This window comes from Hermetia illucens, chromosome 1 (assembly GCF_905115235.1).
Source record: "Hermetia illucens chromosome 1, iHerIll2.2.curated.20191125, whole genome shotgun sequence".
NCBI classification, from domain to species: Eukaryota; Metazoa; Arthropoda; class Insecta; order Diptera; family Stratiomyidae; genus Hermetia; species Hermetia illucens.
The window spans coordinates 207,048,697-207,070,170 of NC_051849.1; the positions used below are offsets into that span (position 1 = coordinate 207,048,697).

Below are 21,474 nucleotides of genomic sequence, written 5' to 3' on the forward strand. Positions count from 1 at the left end.
AAGTGCTCCACGAATTCCGCTTCTTCATTACAGGAGGGCCACGTATTATCCCGAATAATTCCTATTCTGAATATATTTCCAGCTACTGAATTATTGCCTATCAGAATGTTTGATTCTGACAGGAAAAGTTTGGTGTGCCTAGCAGCATTTAGGTTCTACCACATGTCATTATGGGAAGCTTGTTTCTAATTTATGAAGGCAGCCTTAGTTAATGCTGATTATACTCCAGTTGCTGGTTTCGGTCCTAACATGGGGGAGATTGAATCCTTTTTTGCTAAAGCATCCGAGATTTAATTTCCTTCGACACCATAGTGATCAGGTACCTAGAGTAGTTGCACCGTATTGAATCTAGAGATAGAATTCAAACAGTTTCTATATTCCTGAACGATTTTTGAAGTGATCAAAGGACTATTCAACGCCCTCAATGCAGCCTGGCTATCACTGAAGATTGCGATGCGCCTGCTCTTTGACCGCTCGTCAATTACCCAATTTGCCGCCGTGCATATTTTCCCAAAGGGAAGCCCACTTCCCGTTTTAATTCGAGCGGTAGACTTCGGCTCCAGAACCCTGTTCTGTTTTTGAGCCATCGATGTTGAAGACTTTTGTATATCCCGCCACGCATTCCGCCAAGACTTCCCAGTTCTCTCTACGGTTTAGGGTTATCATTTATCTTCTTCTAAACAGATGTATGGGGATCGAAGGTTTTGTAAGAACTAGATGTAGTTCTCCTATTACCTCTTCCAATGTTTTGTGCCTCCTACGCCCGTTGTTGCCCCCTGAATAAATATATCCAGGAATTGCAAATTGACTAATGCATTGAGAGCAGTGCTTATGGCACCGTTAATACCCAGGAACACAGTTCTTTGTAGTGCGGCTAGTTTACGGTGAAAAATTTGTTGGCTCACCTTCACCCACCATACTATGGATGCATATGCGAACATCGGCTTGATGATAGCAACGTATAACCATATTACCACATGAGGCCTAAGTCCTCATGTCCTGGCAAAGGTCAGTCTGCACAGCCCATGGGCTTTGAGAGCTCGTTTCAATTTTACCTATACATATTTGTTCCAAAGAAGCTTTTTATATAGAGTGACTTCCAAATATTTTACTTCTTCGGAGAGTTAAAAGGTTGTACTCCTCATTTCTGGAGGGTATATACCTGACCAGTTTCCTCCTTTTGCAAACAATACCATTGCCAAGTTCCAAGATCTCCACCAATAATTCGCACAGCCACAGTTTGGGTGATCAACATACTCCACAGAAGTGGCGATAGCATGCCTCCTTCAGGGCAGCCTTGCGTCGTCGTTTTGATTGTCAGGTAGCGATCAACTCCCATTTCAGCGCGCAGCAATCTCTGCTTTAGCATGGCGTAGATCCACTTAATTAAAGTTTCATCTGCACCATGCTTTCTGGCGGCATCAGAGAGCTTTTGGAAGGGCGCACAGTCAAACTCTCCTTCAATTTCCACGAACACACCCATCACGTACTCGACTTTCAGAGTTGCACCCTTTACTTTGGAACCAAGAGCAGACTCACAGGATTTTCTACGTTGGCAAGCATGTTGGTTTTTACTTAGTGAGTGTGTGCTGAGCGCCTTCTCGCGAATGTGATGCTCACCCAGTCTTTGCAAACATTTTAACGAACATGATGTTAAGATGGTTTGCCTGAAGTTCTTTGGATTTGAATGGTCATCTTTCCCAGGCTTAGGTATGAAGACTACTTTAACTTTCTGCCAAGAGGGAGGCTCGTAGCCCAGAGAAAGATATTCACGAAAAATATTTCTTAGAAATCGCTCTAAGTGCTCTATACCCTCCTTTAGCATTACTGGATAGATGTCATCCATGCCAGGTGGTTTGAAGTAAAGATAGTCTACCAGCTCTCGCTTTTCCATTGGTAACAACCGCTCTCGCAGTGTCCCGATTCCCCTTGCAACACCTTCGTGTTGAAAGGTTTGCAGAAACCTTCATTTCTCTTTCTCCCGCTTCTAAGACCGGTTCTCCCGGGTGGTGTACTCTCGGTCTCGTTTGGAACGTTTCACGAGCCTCTTATATTTACGCTGTGGGTTCTAGAAGCTTTAACAATGCTTCATTCTTATTGCTTTTACAAGTAAAATTTAGAGGTCGTCTGGTCTGATTTCCTGAGTCCTAGCAGTTCTCGGTTCTACCGTGGAACTGTTTTACCGCGTTGTCCTCGGGAAATGGGACAAGCCGCTTCAAGGCACTCTATAAGTGTGCGATTCAGAGTTTCCAATTGATCTTCAATCGCCAAAGGAGTCCTTAATAGTCTAGGGAGCTTCACTTTGTCACCAAGAAGTTCATTGAACTTTGTCTAATCCGTTTGCCAAGGATTCCATCTTTGTATTACAGACTGTTCGCCCGTAATAGTAGTAGATAGGAAGAGGCTTTGGCATGCTGCAGGTGTGGTGCGTTCAGTATGGATCTCGCCAGGGTTACCAGCTTGTCGTCACCTTCCGCCAAAAATTCAGGCTTCAAAACCGACACGTTGCCATCAAATAGGATACACAATTAAACTGAGATGATTGAAATAAAAACCCGAAACCTTTTCCTCTTGCTTTACTAGAATTTTCATTCTTTGCAGATATGCATATTTCAGTGATTACTTGCCGTCTTTCTTAGTGCTAGGGTTCGAGCCCTTCTCAAATACCATCGTTTCACTGAAATTCTTTACATGTATTAAGATTTAAGATTTGTGGTTTTTGTCAATGGAGAGTGAGGAATTGAAGTACGTAGGGCCTGAAAAACCACCTCAAGTTGGCTTCAAATTTTCCCAGCCTACCATTCACCAAATCCATTCAAAGTCAGTTTATAATGATGCAGGTGTAATATATATCTCATTTGGCAACGGCAAACTGTTATGCTATTGCTGTCGACATGGGCAACTAGATGGACGACAAGGACGTTACGTAAGTGCCGATACAAGATGATCACCTCGCGGTGCTGCGAATCAGTCGGGGATGCATGGGATCTAGTGTTTTATGAAAATTTTGCGTTGATATGTAACGTATTCGCTCTATATACAGATATACCGCGGATTTCAGATGGAACTGTTCAAGAAATCATTGCTAAGTGATCTAGACTAGCATATCTACTTACATTGGGTAGCTATTGCCAGCTGTGGGGCAAAACAATTGATGATAACGTTTAACACATGGCACACCTTTGATCACATCTCCTCGAATATCTAGTCCTAATGCTACCGATAAAGCTGTCCACCATATCTGAAAGTGAAGAATGAGTCAAATGAGAAATGTGAAACTAAATGAGTTAACCAATTAGATCATAAATGAATATAATATGACATATTAGATATTGAAAGACCAATGTAGATTTTATGATCATGTTTTCAAAAAATAAGGTCATTTAGCGTTTCATGTTTCACCGAAACGATCGAAACGTGATAAAAATAGTCAAACTCTGTGTCATCGAAAAAAATAAAGCTAATCCAAACGGAAAGAAGCATTTTTTTTCACTGTTACACAAAAATCTGAGTCACCACAGTATTAACCTATTGGCGTCCTTCGGTTTATTTTTATACCATAAGACCATTCATTCATTCGATCGGATTGAGGGTTATAAATCTGAAATCCAATAAAATATAATAAAATCCACTTAAGTGCATCAACCACATTTAGTCAACAGAACTACAACCTCGTAGCCTTCCGTTTATAAGAGAAATTCTTCATAAATTCTTATTCATAGTCAGTCATGATATGCGGAGAGTGGCGACCATGATCCCAACAATTCAACATCACCACCACGTTGTTTCGATAAATTGCACCTTTCAATGATCATCTACGAAAAGTATCTATAAATGCTTGAATATCTATAATAGTTTTGGTGAACGCAAAACAAATTGACTCGTGGAACAGAATCAACAATGTTGCTAGACCCACTGAATCATTGGAAGAATTTTACTGTTACTTTTAGGTGTCCTTCGTACAGGTAGATGTTGGTTAATCATGCTCTCATGGGAAGGTGTCCGAAATATATTGAATGAGGGAGTAATATGGTGAAATATACTTGTAACCAGATATAAAGGGAATTGTTTGAATATTAGATCACATTTTACTATTTCTTTGAATCTCATTGGTGAACGGAGATTGTTATAATAACCAAAAGCATAGGGGGAAGGATATTCACGATAAAAATTAACATGAAAGACGAAACCTCTTTTTATGAGTGAACAAAGAGGTTCTATCAGTAGTGGGAAGCTTGACATTTGGGTACATAACGGTTGTACCTATGGTCGTCGAGATGACAAATTCAGCCTAATTTTCCGAAAACCCGAAAGTACTTCAGGGCCGGGCCTTTTTCACACCCCTCGAAAGGCCTGTTTTCCTTTTAGTAGGGTAGCTGAATAGGTTTACGCGTATAGTGTTGGGCTCTCACTACGGTACACCACGGACTACCAATTAAAAACCTCCCCGTCGTCAGAGAACTTGCCTGAAGCCGTAAGTCACATTATTTTGGGCTAGCCTGGTTTGTTCCTCTGCTTGAGGGAGTTCTCATGTCAGCAAATTCCTTTTACCAACGAGAGGGGAGAGGAAACTATTAGTTAAAGGAACCTCCGGTCGAGTTTAACTTCTTTGAAACAAGGAGAACCCGAAAGAAATGCTATCAGGGTAGGGTTTGAGCTTCCAAATGTTATATAGGTCAGGGGGTCTGGGTGTCAGGAAAATTGCTGAAATTTGGAGGAATCTTGGGAAAAACTTTAAACGCTGTCACCACTCCTTACAATCTGCCAGATAATGTTATTTGGTGAGAGTTCTCCTGTGTTTAACTACAGTTGTTGACGATCGTGCATTATCTATCTTGTTCAGGTAAGACTGAAATAGTCAGTCTAACCATTCCACCTTTCGATTCTGCCACACATCTAAGTTACCAATGGACTGCACAGTTAATCTGCCACTTACTTAGTTTACTTGTACGAGTAACTGCCTCCATTGAGTCTTCTCCTTGCGTTTGCTTTACGCTCCTTTCTTAAAAGGGCAATCAGGATCACAACTGCGGAAATGTCTCCTGAGACAAGTAAAATCCTCAATGTTTGCCATTAGCCGATTTAAGGCTGAAATTTCAGCTATAGGCTCGTCCTCTCCTGCTTTGATTTGCTTGAAAAAGCTGATGCTTGAACCGAGCTTCAATCCGAGGTATTTAACCATGGGGTTTGACCCGATAATCGACTGAGATTTAGCGTCGGGATTCGTTTTTTGGTCAGGATAACTACTTTGGTTTTTTCCAGTGCCATGTTGAAACTATAAGCAGTCATTCATTCACTTATTCGTTGCATTAATATGCCAAGTCTGCTATGCGCCTGTATAACAGTGTGCCCTGGCAGACTATCGTAAGAGGCGTGCTACGGGTCCGGGCCTAGGATGGATTGTTGTACTATCCTCTCTCTACCTTATTGTCATTTGGCATCTGACATCAAGCGTTATAAGGAGCACCATCTATTGAGATCGACGACTGCGTGCCTAGGCTCGGTAGGCCGCATCTGCGACCTCCACATCAGCATCCTGGTGAACTATTCGAGTACTTTCCCGCCAGGTCAAAACATTCACAGCGATCGGTATGCAGACGGCAGCTCAGGGTCTCCTTTTTATTTACTGATCAGTGCGAGCCTTGCCAGTTTCAAGTGCCAAGGAAAAATATTCTGCTCCAGGCAAGCGGTAAACGCCCCGAACGGCAAATCAGCTAGTTGACGTTTATGTTTAAGAGGAGCACCAGCCGTTTAGCTCGGTGGCTATGTGCTTTGTGTGTTTGATGAAGTGAATCCACGACGAGCATGACAGCATCTACTCTGGGTCTCCCTCCTCTGAAAACGAACTGTCTTGGAAATAAATCCCTGGCAGCAGGTATCGCTTCAGCGAGTCTACTCCTAATGAGCTTTTCGAGCACTTTCCGACTATGTCGGGCACACAAAAGGGGTTGGTATGTAGGTGGCAGCCCAACGTCGCGTTTCCCTTTGCTGATGAGGATAGGCCTGCTGTCTTTCAGCGGGAACGAAAAATGATCTCCTGCAGGCAAGCGTTGAATACCCCGAGCAGTAGGTTTGGCCGATGTTTGATTACCACTTTGTATATCTCTGCCAGGATACCATCGGCTCCTGACGCCTTCGTGTTTTTAATAGAATGGAATGCTTCTTACAATTCTTTTATAGAGAAAAGTCGGCAATCCTCGGCGCCTTGTACACTGTTGTCGTCAAGCTGCACGGCATTTGCGTTGAATAGTGTCCGGAAAAGTGTTCCGCAGGGCTACGAATTTTCGGGTTGTCAGTTTAGAGCCGGGTCCTTACGGGTCCTCATTCACATCGTTGGCAGGGCCTGCCGGTAAGGAGCGTTGCTTATGTTTATTGAACTGCGTTGACTGTTTTCGGTTGATTTGTCATTGTGTTACTTGCATCCTCCCGGTCGTTTAGGCGTTGTGTCAAGTAGCAGGGTTTGTGAAACTCCCTCCGGAGCCCGACAATTTGTGCCGTCTACCAGTCATAGAACGTTTGCCGATGTATGCTGTCTTGATGCTGCAATAGTTATCAGTTACGTAACTGAATTTACGACAGTGTCAACAGCAGTGCCACCACCCCCAGTAGCGCCCTCCAGGGCGGCTGCACCTGTTCATAGAGTTTCGACATGTCATGAAGTTGGATCCCTGTTCCGGTAATGTTCACGGATGAGCACTATATCAGCTTTTATCTCCGCAGCGAACTTCGCTAGCAATTCATGAGCGGATCCTGCGTCCTAGCTCTTTGCAGGTCTTCTCTGTAGACTGGACAAGCCCGCAGTAAGTGCAATGTTTTCATCAGATGCGCCGCGATCCCTGCATATAATGCCATTTTCGTTGAAGGTATTCACTTTATGATTTACCTGGATGCATTTGCGGCATGTTGGCCTCCTGCCAGGACCCCGGCAGCTTGCAGAGGAGTGCCTATAATCCAAGCATCTGAAGCACTTGTTGGGGACCGCCCCAATTCCCCAATTCATATCCTGCGGGTGATACCAATTCGGGCATTGGTTACCTCCACACGTTCGTTTCTGTAAGGCAGTCAAGATGAATTTCCAGAGAGCGTTTGGTTTTACGCTAGAAACTAGAGCTTTTCCTCTGAATAGCCCTTGGCCGTTTCATAGCACGTCCCTGTGTTTGCTATCTTTGGTCTTAATTCGACGGAGATTCCGCCATCCTTCGGTTTCCGAATGGGAGGCATTTCTGCCACACTATGTTCAGGCTGGGTCCTATAATGGATCCCGCTGAGAACTTCCTCAAAACTTGACTTCCGTCGATTTAATAAGCAGTGCTGGCGGTCAAGTCCTCCTTCGTCTCCCCACCTTTCTTTTTGGTGCTCCACTATTTGTGTCCACTTTAACTTTAGGCATGGGGGTTTTCTGACTGTGCTGCGTTTTGCTGCCTCTTGTTTCTCTTTGCCTTCTTCTTTTGAGCCTTGGAGACTACATGGGTAAAAAAAGGCATTATGGAGGGTTTGACCGAGGTGGAATCAGTACAGAAAAGTATAAGAAAGTATAAAACTTAATATTTTGGAAGCACGGTTGGTGATATCGAAGTAGTGGCTGTCAAAACGGAGTTTATCGTCGAAGGTTACGTCCAAGTCGAGGATAGAGTTCAGATAGGACAGAGAGCAACCACCAAGAGAGTAGGAGAAAGGGGTGGGAGAGGTTTTACGCGGCTAACACATCGGGTGGCATTTGCTGGCTTTAACAGCCAACTTATTAGCTAAACACCAATAAACTAAAGTATCCAGATTTGCCTGCAAGGAAGCATTGGGGACGAAACAGAGGAAAACAGCTTGAGGTCATCTGCATATAACAAGCAAGGACAAGTCAGGTTAGAGGGGAAGTCGTTAATAAAGAATAAAAATGAAAGAGGTCCTAGAATGGATCCTTGTGGCACACTAGATGAGGGGAAAAGTACTAGAAGTGCAATCATCCAAGGAAGCGCTACAGGATCGGAAGGGTAGGTAGGAGGCAAGCCATGTGATAAGTGATGGATGAATGTTGAGAGAGGCGAGCTAGGACAATCGTACCTCGTGGTTAACGGAATTTAAGAAAGTTGATGTATTTGGCCACAAAGTTGGTGAACTCTGGTAACAGTGGATCGACGTTTTATGAAGCCGTGCTACTCCTTAGCTATAAGGTGAACGAAGTGGGTGGTCAACCAGTCATTGATATACATCTCGAGGATCTTGGAGCAGGATGAGCGAAGCTATATAAGGCGGTAATTCTCAGCAAGAGTGTGGTCACCGCTTTTGTGTGCAGGAAAAATAAGGGTTTCTCTCCACAGGCTGGGAAACTGACACTATTCGAGGCTCTTACTGCAAATAATACAGAGAGGAAAGGAAATTGGTCCTAGCCCTGGGCGATGCATCATTTTGCGAATTTCCTTCATTTGGCTGTGCGCATTCCAGAGTCTCGTCGAGTATTTCAGCTTCCTTCGTTGTGAGCTGCGGCGAGCGGCATATTTTCGTGCAACGCAGAAAAGTAATCAACTCCTTCTCCATTTCTGTTTAATTAGTTATACAGTTTTTGGCTTCCAGAAACTAGCGCGTCGTGGGCAAAGGAGCGGGCCGCAAATGTCAGGAGCGGGTATACCGTCGGGGTTAAAAACCCTACCTCTATTTCCTGAAGCTTGGCCTCTGTTTAGCTGATCGGACCAATCAGCGCTTGCATGGGGCAATGCAATCTACTAATATCGGTTCGATGCACACTACCCGGCAATGGTCCCTATCGGGCTTGCTTGTGATATACGTCACGAGTACTACCCTGGCAGAGTTAGGCTCACAGGACCCTATCGATATCGGCAAAGAGAATTCTAGTGTGTCTCGAGTGTATCGATCATTAGCAGTTGGCCCTTCACCGGGAAAATTTCTTGAGGCTACTACCTAGGACGCAGCTATAATTCCAGCTTGGAGGTCAGAACTATTTGTTTGGTAACCTTGGGGATGCCACTCCCTGCATTGTAAGCGACCTCTTAGGGATCGCTGATGACCCCTTAGGTTTCGGCAGGCCTAGTTGTAGATAATAACGAGAAATCACAATGGACTCGATGGAGGTGGTAATTCATTCCCCATGAATTCATAAGGAGCGTATGCTGTTAAATGGTAGCCAAGATTCGGAGGTGTAAGGATTAATTCCATAGAATACGAAGTGCTAATATGGGCAAGCTAGTTTAGTAATCCAGCTAAAATTATGTATGCCATGTAGTTGACCTAGTTCACGGAGTGATAGTTATAAGCGAGAGCTGGATATGTGGTCATTGGTTCAAATTTGGTGGCTCTTATTACCTAGATCCTTTCTTTAATTCCTGATCTTAGAGTTCCGAATGTGACGGTTTTTATTTATGTTTTGGTTACATGGCGATCCATTATGTAGCCGATCCCTCATGTGGCGATCCCCTAAGTAGCCTCGGTTCCATCAGAAATGTTGACCAATGACGAAACCCTTTGCGTTGGATAAGGAAAATAAATCCTCATTCGGTTCAGTTTTTCCAGGAAACCAGTTGATTAATAATCGCGTTGCCTCCCAGTACAAAAAGTCACAAGAATCTTATAAAATGACACCAATCTCCATAAATTTCATATGTACCTAAATACCATGATATTTAGTCCGCCACATTAATTTGCAGAATTTAAAATAAATTTTGTGAAAAAGATAAAAAAAGCATTTCCATTCCATGGGTAATTACCCCATTGAACAAATTTAGTATTCGTAATTGTTAATTGTAGTAATTAAAATGTGAATTTATTTAAAGCACAAAACCGTTCCAGTCACTTGTCTCTGTTGCTTTTGACGATCTTAATCTTTGAATTTCCATTGCTTTTAGATTAATTGACGCTAATAGATTTTCACGTTTGAGGTAAGTATTTTTACCATTTTATTTAGTAAATTGTAGGGTGGTTCAGAAATCGTGTAGAATGTTCACTAGACTGCTGGGGGTTGTAAAATCTGAAGGTAACAGTGTTAGTGAAAGTATATTTTTAGATGAAATAATAAAAACTGCTTTTTTTATTCGCTAGTGTTATTTATTGGTCTTGCAAATACTGATATTTCGGGAACCACTTGTTCCCTTCATCAGTGCCAACAAGTCAAGTAACTTGTTGGCACTCTCAGGACTTGTTAGCACTGATGAAGGGAACAAGTGGTTCCCGAAATATCAGTATTTGCAAGACCAATAAATAACACTAGCGAATAGAAAAAGCAAATTTTTATTATTTGAAATAATTTGATTGCTAGAAATATCGGGTGTTTTTAAAAAAATATCCGTTTTCGTTTTTTGGAGTGAGGTGTTGAAGTTCTTCAAGGGTCTTGTTATGCTGCTGGGGCTTATGGGGATCAATCGATATTTTTTGTTGGAAAAATTGAATCAACATTTGAGAGAGCATATTACAAATGTTCGGGCTGTCGACATACGTACAGACCACCCTGTTTGAATACTGCAAAGTCATGCTTTAAAATGTTATCCTCTAAAATTTAATGTGAATCAGTTTAAGAATTCACGTGGTGTAAAATAATGACTATTCACTCAGTAAATTGATGAGAATTAGTAAACGTTGGACGTTGTACATTCGAAAATACTAGCGTTGGCAGATTGGTGATGTTGAAACATTAAAATGCTAAGCACAGTTGAATAAAATAAATTAGAGCGGTACATATGTACTTGATTAAAATTATATTTCCGCAAATGCAAATGCATTAGACATTCTGAGTTATTGCGTATTGTGGAGAAACATAATGACCAACATGTGCCGTCTATAGTTTTTGGAATCCGGGTGGTAAGAGGTGTAGCTCTAAGCTGGGTCCTAAAGAAAAATTTATCAAACGAAAAAATGATCGAAAAAAAACAAGAGTTCGCACCAACAAGGCTAAAACCGTGTTCTTGAAAAAAAAAATTAGGAGAAAATTAGGGAAGTGGCAATGTTCTACGACATTTGAAGTAGTTGGTCGCGCGTGGTCTAAGTTTCCCCAGTCTCGTTAGGCCTGAACAGAATTCCCCTTATACCTGCGCCAAACTCACCAACCCAGCATCTCCAAAAAGAAGCACCAATCAATAACGGCCTACTACAGCACTTTGCTGACGCCGCTGCCATTTTGAGAGCCTCTGTGTGACGATTTTTTTCACTAATGTTTTTCGTACCTTGCTTTAAAAAGGATCGTTTCTATAAAAATGCGTCGTTCACTACCGCACAAACAATGTATTTTAGTCTGCCACTCTTCACCGAACGCATACGTGAAGGTAATAAGTCTCGATCGAAGTAAGTTGGTTAAAGTCGCTAACAAATACATATTACTGATTCATACAAACTGGGACAAAGACTATAACGTCTGAATGTCAGACAGATCCTTTAGATTATTCATTTTCATCAACTGGCCCAAACCTTCAAATAGGAAGACTTCTTTTCATCACCAGTCAGCTTATGACCTCGAAATCCCGAAGAGGCTCCATCCTCCAATTAGCCAATTCTCTAGCATCATAGGCAAACATTTCTCAATTGTCTGTATCAAGCCGCTAGGTAAAATGCATTCGATGTATACAATTAGGAGAATGTTACATACTCAATGATAATTCTAATTTGTAATCCAGGGTGAGGCCCTTTAATAATTGTAAGATATGACCAAACCGATTCATCACATATATTTTAAATTTTCTCAATACAAAATGATTATCGTCGTGACCGGTGAAACGAAATCGTATGCTATTTATTGAAGCGGTGGATCCTCAAGAAACAGATTTTTTGCAGTTAGAATCGAATTCTTTCAAAATTGGGCTTTTGAATGGGCGTAACCTTGCCGAAGAAAAGGATGAACCCAGCGTAAAGAAATGATGCAGCAGTTTTGTATGGAATTTCAACACGAACATGTAGGTAATGAAACCAAGTGTCAAATTGAAGCCGTGAAATTCATCATGAATATAATGATTATCTCCAAGCTCCATTCACTTCGCATCTGGTAGGAATGTGGAAGTAAGAGCAAAGCTTTCCGTACCGTCTTACATATAAAAAAAACTTGAGCGCCTAGAAATGAAGAGAGACTGAGTTATATCAGCCATGCTTGAAATTAAAAAAGGTAAGTTTCTTGCTTCTACTAGTAAAACCTATATGCCAAACCCCACCCCTTCAGGAAATTCACCTTTTTTTGGTTAGGGAGGTGAAATGCATTGAAGCACAAAATGCTGGACTACCGGCTGAAACACCCCCTGAAGCGTCTAGGACTCTAACTCGGAACCATTTGACACATTATTTCAGGCCAGGTCTATTCAGTATAGGAGTAAAACCCCGTGAATTCAGGGAGCCTCAATTACCCTGGCATCTCTCCTATCTATCTCCCTCTTTCTCGCCTTTAGTGTAACGTGCCACTCGGCTTCAGGTGTCTTTGCTTTGCAGTATAGCTTCAATTATGGTGCCCGGGGACTCAAGACACCCTTCCATCGAAAGGTAATGGCGTGGGGGCTCTCACCTTTCGCAGAAGAAAAAAGTGTGGCAGGAATCATCCACTACGTCCTTTCAATAAATACAGGCTGTGATTTTCCGATTGTGTGAAGGTAAGATTGAAAATAGCCGTGTCCGAGCAGTTGGGTTAGGTAATAATCAACCTTACCATTTTTTTCGATTAAACCACGCCGCACGTCTTTTATGAGATGCGCGATCCATCTACTTCTCGATTCCCTTTCCAAAATTACTGCCATGCGCAGAAAGGACGAGCTCTCTCCCCACAAGCGATAGCTTCCTTATTTCCCTTCCCTTTTCGGAGGTATATAAGCGTCCACTGGAGAACGATTGGAATAACTCTCCGAGGCTGTACGGTAGGCCGACAAAACTCGGAGAGGCCTTCGTTTTTGTACTTGCGCTAGGCGTTTACGGTATATTTCCCTACTGAGTCGGCCCATACTTCTAAATCGTTAAAGAGGACGGAGTGAACCACCCTCATCAGCAAGCAACGGGAATTTCCTATAAATCGAGTCGTTTCACAAGGTGTTGGGTGATGAAGTTCAGCTGAGATCCACAATCAAGCATAGCCTGGCACTCAAGTTGATGACGATCCATCGTTAAAGCCTTGATGAGTATTGTGCTAAGCAGGACATTGTCCCTTTTCTTGTTGCTGGCTTTGGCAGCTAGGATCCTTGAGTTCATTGGCGTTGCAGATGTAGTTGGTGCCTAGGTTGATCGTGTGTTTTGATTGGTATGCAATGATTCCTTTGTTGAAGTACCATCTACATGTAATAGCGTGTTTCGCTGCTGCACGTTATTCTTCCTCACAGCTTGGCGGCGAACTGCAAATAATCCCCCTTGAAAGGCGGTAGAATAATTTTGGGTAGTTGTACTTGGGAGTAGTGTAGGTGAATGCGTTTACGCTGAGAGTGTTGAACTCCCGCAACAGCACGCTGTCGGACTACCAAGTAAACTCCTCCCTGTGATCAGAGAAAAAGTCTGGAACCGTTTGACACATTACTTCGGGCTAGCCCTCCCGCTCTTCCGGTTTTGGAAGTTTTCAAGTCAGGGAATCCCTTTCACCAACGGGGGGGGGGGGGGGAGAGAGAGGAGGAAGGGAGTTGTTAGTTTAGGGAACCCCTTGTCATCCGGTCCCTCCGCCGGTCGAGTTAAATCTTCTTCGCGATAAGAAGAGCCCGAACATAATGCGCAACACGACTCCAGCTGCCAGCGCTCTTCAACATCTCTTATTGGAGAGAGCTTGCCTGTGTCTGCATAAAGCTGCTGACGAAAGCCATCCCACCTTTCGCAAGAGAAACAGGTGTGTTCAGCGGCGTCCGCCACTCTATTGCAGAACACACAATCATTAGATCACGCCTTCCGAATTCTGGGCCGGCAAGACTGAAAACCTCCATGCCCGCTTAGAAACTGGGCAAGGAAGTAATCAATCTCACCGTGCGTTCGGTTCATCCACGACTCTAAATTGTCGAAGAGCCGTGCAGTCCATCAGCCCCTTGGCTCATTTTGCCAAGAGAATTGCCACTCAACAAGGGTGCGTCGATGTCCTTCAGGTCTGAACCTCCTCTCTTAAATTTTCGCCCTTACTGCGGTAGATAGCCTTACGCTTCTTGACAAGGACGGCAACGACTCAAGGCCGATACTCCAGCTGCAGCCTTGTCCACTGCTGCTTTGATTTGCTCGAAGAAGCTCATCTTCTCGTCGAACATTAAACCAAGGTATTTAACCGCTGGTTTTAACTCTATAATCAACTCGCCTATCGATATGATATGAAGGGTTGGATTCCCTTTCTAGTCAAGATGATTACCACGGTTTTTTCAGGGCAAGGCTGAAATCATGAGCAGTCATCCATCCGTTTACTGGTCGCATCAATATGCCAAGTCTGTTTTGCGCCTGTTCAAGAGTGCGTTCGGCAAAAAGTGCCGCAATTTCGTCTGCATAACCAACCAGGGGCAAATCTTTAGGTATATCGAGTCTCAGCAAATAATCGTAGAAAGCGTACCAGAGGTCCGGCCCTAGGATGGATCCCTGTGCTAATCCCGACGTGATTTCTGTTCTCCTCTGGCCCTGTAACGTCTCATAGATCAGTGAGCGGTTTTTCAGATAATCCCTAAATTTCCGGAATAGATAGCCTGGCATGTGAAATGAGTTTTCTAATGTGCCTAGCATATCTGCCCATCTTTCGGAATTGAAGACATTTCTGACGTTATGACGTTATGAGGGGCACAATCCGCCGACATTGACGGCTGTGTGCCTCGGCTCGATGAACCGCATCTACTACCTTCATAATAGCATCCACTGTGGATGTCTCTGTTCTGAACCCGAACTGCATTGAGGACAAGTCCCAGGTAATGCGGATCGTTTCAGTGAGTATACTCCTGATGAGCTTCTCGAGCACTTTCCTGCCGTGTGAAGCATACACAGCGGTCGGTATGCAGACGAGCGCTCCGGGTCCCCTTTATCCTTGCAGATCAGCGCGAGTCTGGCCACCTTCAAGCTGACAAGGAAAAATGCTGTGCTTCAAGCAAGCGTTGGACGCTCCAGCAGCAAGTCTGGCGGTTGGCGGAATACCTGTTTGTAAACTTCTGGGATGCCATCAGGACCTAGCGCCTTCTTGTTTTTCATAGTGAGAACCGCTTCTTGGAGCTCTCTCATTGTGAAAAGGGGGCAATTCCCGACGCTTTCCACTCTATTAACCCGTACAGGGTGTCTGGGGAATAATGCCCGTACAATGCGGCCCATCTGGTCAGTATTTAGTATGCGGGATTTCCGCACCGCCCCGATTTTCCAGGGAACAAGCTTACAATAGCCAAGCTCCACGAGTCCTCATTCACCTCGTTGACAAGGCCCTGCCAGTCGCGAGCTTTGCTTTTATTTATTTGGCTGCGGAGCCTCCTTTTTGCTGATCTATTCTGTGCCTTTATGGTGCATATCGCCTCTTTGGCGTGTAAAGGTTGTGCCAAACGGCGGAGGTTATGCCACTCCCTCCGTGGTAGGTTTCCGCTGTCCATCAGTACATAAAATGCTTGTCGACGCTGGGGCCCCTCCGAGGCATGGAAGCTTCACACGCCATCGTTATCAGGTTCAGCACTGAATTTACAACTACGGAGTGTCCTCCAGCGCGGCTCTGCCTGCTCCAAGAGCTTCGACGAACTTCCCGATGTTCACCTTCACGACATTCCACAGGCAGGGGGAGCATCGCGTTGATGTTCGAAGGCAAGTAGAGTCACCCACTTTCAACACGATGTGCCGGTGGTCACTTGCCGAGAAGTCTTCCTGCATTCGCCAAGCGTCCACCGATGATGCCAGAGATTCCCACGCAAAAGTGATGTAAGTAATGCTTCCTTGACAGCCTGGGCACCGAGACGTTGGTGTGGATCCGGTGTTTAAAACTACGAGCCTGGTTCTGGCCACCATTTTGAAATCTGTTTCCCTCTGGAGGCTGAGGCGTGCCCCATTCAAGGGTCCTTGCATTAGAATCATCGTCCACCCGGATTCGGCCCTCTGTGCAATAAACGGCTTCCTCCAGAGCATTAAGCCGACGCCGAAAGGCCGACATCGTCGCATTCGGCGTCAGATAAACTCTAAAAAACGTTATCCCTAAACACCGAATCCAGACAAACTCATTTCCTGGGCCTTGTGCAAGAACACGAAGTCGAACGTCGTCCCAACCCCAAATGGCGGCGATGCCCGATAAGTCGAGATGCCATGAAGCCGCGTCCCTGTTTCATTATTGCTGCACTTACGCAGCGAACTGCCTTAGCAACTGGTGAGCGGTTGCACTCCAGTGCATGTTAATTTGTGAAATGCGGATCATGCCATTTGTTCCCTAGCCCTTTCCAGATTCGCCCTAAAGATTGGACACCGTCTCGAGCCCGTAGTGTGTGCGATGCTCTCACCAGATCTGCCACGATCCCTGCAGAGGACGCAACTATCGGTTTCATTGCAGGTCTTCACTAGGTGGCCTACGTGGCCGCATCTTCTGACGTGTGTCCATAGTCCAGACGCCTGTAGCACTTGGAGGGGTCTATCCGCATTCGTACCATGCATACTACCCATCCAATTTTGATTTTACCGCTGCTCGCATATTGCTCGGGTACTTCCACGAAAGCGAGCCTTTGGCCGCGATCATTTACAGAGGTGATACCTATCCGGACATTGATTACCTCTGGACATTCACACTTAATCGCGTTCTCCACTTCGACTTTTTCTGTGAGGTTATCAAGATCCCGGATTTCTAGAGAGCACATGTGCTCTAGGCTAGAAGCAGGAGCCTTCTCCCCCAATAACCCCTTGACCACTTCGTAGTCGCCTGTGGGCCCAGTTCGACGAGGACATCGCCCTTAGATGAAGTCTTCCAATGGTCGTTCCCTCTAATTTGCTCCTTCCGGGGCTATTTAAGTAATGTGGGTTGAAAATTAGAATGCACTATAATCCGGAAAGTCAGTTGAAGTGTGAGCCACTAGTTAGCTAACGACTTCAAGGTCATTCAAAGTGGGCAAATCGATAAGGACCCTTGTGGAAGACTTCTTGTGTGGGCGTTGATTTACAGGGATGGAGTTGGATGTTTCAGGGAAACTAAATCGCTATGTATATTTAAATATACAGACTAAATTTAGCGGTCACGGTCCGTTGAATTCTTGTATATAAGAGAAACACATCCTCTGAAGTACATCATATAAAAATTCGCTGAAATCGCACCGTTCACTAAACTTCATTCCGGGTTTATTGCTTGCAATATATCATATATTATGCAGTCACCGCCTTTCGCCACTGTTCGGTGACAATATCAGATGACGACATAATAATGCACTTTCTGACCTGCATATCACGTTTCTACTTTCTGCCTCAAAAGCTGATTACCTGATGCGTTTTCATTTTTTTCGGTTAAGTGAAATGCAACGGCCCCAGTTGCTGCATAACAAGCCCCAAAAAAAATTCAAGAAAGGTAAAAAACGACGCATGCTTAACAATAAATTGAAAGTAAAAATGGCTTTTGGAATTTTTCTTGTTTTTCGATGCGACTTCAGATTATCTTTACTTTTGCCTGAATTGCCATTTTCTTTTAATTTCCTCACTTATCTGCAATAATCATATATTTATTGGAATGCAACGTATCACACGGCATGTGGCGGATGACTATATTATCTGAGCTTTTATTTTTACACGTCCGTGGCGAACCTGTTGTTGTGGTTGATCGTGATATTGTAATTGGTATGCAAGAACGTTGCCCAGACAGAAATCAAATTAAAAGCCACAGAGCCACCGAGCCACCGAGCCACCGTCACTTTCATTGGAAACCCGGCGCTCTGCAATCGAAAGGAGTCCCACCAGGTTGCATGGTCTGCACTGAAGTAACTGCGGCAACAAAGCTGAAATATGCAACGACCAAGTGCAATGGTTTGCATAATGCAAATTCTCGCATAAATGTCCGTCAGTCAGGCTTCGATGCATAAATCAAAATGTGAGTATTGCAAGGGACCTTTACCGTCAGTGCAGGTTCGTAAGTCTTCCTTTTCCCGGCCAACACACTTAATTGGGAATTTATTTATCGTGAAAAGGTGGAATATGGCAAAATGCGTGGAAGATTGCGTTTACGATTAGAATTCTGAATGAGTTAAGAATGGAAGCCAAGCATCGAAATCATGGGTTGCATTTAAAGTAATTTGTTGGGTGAATCATGATACGAACCGACCGAGGAAGTTGGAATTTTGAGGAACCTCAACATCTATGAGTAACAGGTGAGCTGGTCAATAAATCATGTGGTACCACAACAACCTTCCGTAGTCTTGTCATGGCAATCGAAAGGTGGTTGTAAAAGTTATGCAAATACACTTATTGGAAGAATGAAAATAAGGATCAAATGTAAACATAAGTTAGCGTTCTAAAACATGATGGGAATTAAGATATTTTCTTCGTCCTTTTCGATAGTAATGCCTAATACGAACCTTCGATTAAGAGTAGTTCTTGAAGGGTATTATTAGGCTAACACAGGAGTTAGATTTTCGTTGATTTGGAAATATATGGGCAAGAATGAACGGCTCCCAGAAGAGCTACATTCTGATATTGATTGTCATCCTCAGGTTATCCTCACTTGCTTATCCTTGGCAAATCAAGCAGATTGATCACACGATACTATCGTCTACTAGGGACTGTTGCCTAAAATGCAGTCCATACAATTATTGTTTTGTGAAAGTGACAATTTTGAAAGGACGTAGTTTCTCCAGGTTAAAATCACCCCACTCTTCGACTCATATGCTTGCGTGACCACAGTAGTGAAATATTCTTGTGAAGGGAAGGTTCTTGTCTACACCGACACCTTCAAGTTACGCTTCTGAAGGGCTTTCTGGGCTCGACTCAAATTCTAGGATTTGGCTACAGCGACGCATTGGGGACAAGCGAGAGACCAGTCCACTCCGAAGCGGTCTAAATATCGAGTCCTGTAAGGAACCATGTCAAATGGTAATTCAATTTTTCTAATCTTTGCTTCAGTTATTTCTCAATGCACCGGATCAGTGGATAGGTCTAGAAGCCCTTTTTGGAATTGCATCATCGTTTCTGCCATCTCCTTTCAGGAAGTAGGTAGTTGCGTCTCTGGTCAAGACAGTGCACTTTGTTCACTAGAAGAGGATCATTCTTGTGATGGTACATATTTTGTCAATCGATGATGTGCTAAATGCGTTCACCATCTGACTAATTAGTTGGTATGTCGAATTCCCTTTTGAGCTAGTAGTTGTTCCCGCCCGGATAGAAGCCGCGTGTTGCACGAAGGATTTGCTAGAGATGAACCAGTTTGGTTATCTTCTCACGACATAATCTAAGTTTTTCGAAGTTCAGCCTGGCATTGCACATCTCCTCCAGGTATCCAAGGATTGGTTTTGAGATGACTCGTTATCAACAATCCACACCTTGCCAGCATTACTTTCCCTGAGGTTGATAATAAGGACTGTTTGATGAGTGATTTCAGCTCGATATGGTTCTAGTATCCACATCTTTGCGACAGGTGCACTCCTTTATTCGCTTCTCCCAGAGACAATCTTCAAAAGGCAATGCATTCACTAATACGTAATATTCTTCCTTTTTCTTCCATTTTAACACCCCTTACCTTTCTCAGTATACTTCTTCCAATTTCCTTTTTCCTTTCCCCGACATTCAAACCTACCACCTTTCCTCTTCCTAAAATGCTAACACTCATTTATATAGAAATTGTCAATTTGTACATAATATCCATGCTCAAATATTGTATGACAGGTCAAAAGGGAACATTGACCTTACACTTAAACCTGACAAATTCATATATTTCAGAATGCAGGACTAACGGTTGATCTGGTTGAGGCGAGTGAAAATGCATTTCGCAAGAAAATTAGCGGGACCGGCTGATCGATGGACAGTGGAAGAGCTGAACCGAGGAGTTGAGGTTGCGCAGTGCGGAAGAGTGAACGTGAACTAAAGTGAAGTAGTCTTGGGAGTTTTCTTTGTTTTTTTTTACTACCTGAACCCTGTCGTAGAAAAAAAGGATTGGTGCGTATTGGTGGATGCAGACTCATGTGTCGGATGTCATTTTTTATCAGATGGGCGCAGTGATATCTCAGAATTCAGGGGAAGTTTTCAAAATTGCTGAGGGAAGACTAGCAAAAGTAGATAATATTCAGGCAGACAATTGTGGTAGGACAACAATTTGTGGAGTCAGATTTGAAAAAGGAAGAGGATTCAAATGTTCCAAGACGAATTAGATGCTAAGCCAATACCATTCACGTATATCGATACTAATTCAAATGGACGAATACTATGCACTGAATTGGAGCGGGTGATTATTGATGCGTTTCTACTTTTCTTCGATACACGTCAGATGAAAAACTAGGTGGTTATTGTGAAAGCCATGAAGATGACATTATAGAATCAGGTTTCATTCACCAAATCCAGATTCGATAAGTTTGAGCTCAGTAAATGTTTTTGGTGGTCCGCATACATGCAAAAGGGGGGCGTAAATTTTTCTTTACCAAACATAGTCACGTGGGATATCAAATGAAAAGTCTCGGTTAGTACTTTCCGGAGCCGGTTGGAAAGGTGGAGAATGCGAGGGGTCGGCTGTGATAATTTCTTTGACTGACCCATTCACAGAAACTACCCAACCGAGAGGTCTGAAAAAAAAACTAAATGGCCCTGAAATACCCTCCATAAAATGTTCAAATAAATTAATAATGGTGAATTACTCCAATTTTCAGTAATTGGCTGCAAAATTTCCTTAAGTTCATCCTAGCAACACGAACTTTTGCAACAATGTAGGCTAACATAGAGCATGATCTTACCAGGTTTGGTGGAAAACGCGTCATTACTAATTATTCCGCTTTTAGTGTCAAAAAAAAAAAATGGTTAGCAGTTTGCCCTTTCGCCAGAAAATCTCACTCACTCTGGCCTAATGGAAAAAAGGGAGGGGGGGGGGGGAGGGGGTATGAAAGTGGGATTCCACCGTGTCTGAAGTTATCCCAGGGGTTTAAAATAGAAAATTCAATTGAAAAGGGGTAATAAGGGTTTGCTCATAATTTTTGCCTCGCAAACGGTTTTTACACATAATTTTTCCTTATCTTTGCTCCAGTGTATAGGTCTAGGAGCCTCTTTTGGAATTCTCCCACTGTTGCTGAGATCTCCTGTACAGCTCTCCTTTTATAGCGTCTAGGAAGGTCTCTGGTCAAGATAGTGCTTTTTGTTTGCTAGGCGAAAATCACGTCCGTGCTGACAAACACTTTCTCAAACGATGGTGTCCTAAATGTGTTCACCTGGCTGACAAATTAGTCGGTATGTTTTCTTCACTGTTCCTAAATAGCTTCCTATAGATGAACTAGCTTTGCTGTATTCTATTGACGTAATCTGTGATCTTTTTGAAGCTCAGCTTGGCATTAACTATATACCTCCAGGTATCCAATGGTCGGTTTTAAGATGATTTTGTGAGATACAATATTCCGCTCTCCACTCAGGGGTCGTCAGTGACCTTTAGCGAGTCGC

General features: G+C 43.5%; 1 protein-coding gene across 5 annotated transcripts in view; it reads right to left on the reverse strand.

Annotated features, from left to right (window-relative positions):
• LOC119646426 (protein spaetzle 3) overlaps positions 1 to 21,474 on the reverse strand; it is a 183,283-nt gene that overhangs the window by 38,824 nt on the left and 122,985 nt on the right. For all 5 annotated transcript variants that reach the window (XM_038046875.1, XM_038046873.1, XM_038046870.1 and 2 more), the window contains exon 4: positions 3,117 to 3,241. In XM_038046875.1, the coding sequence (XP_037902803.1) occupies positions 3,117 to 3,241 (125 nt within the window). The remainder of the gene's footprint in view (positions 1 to 3,116; positions 3,242 to 21,474) is intronic.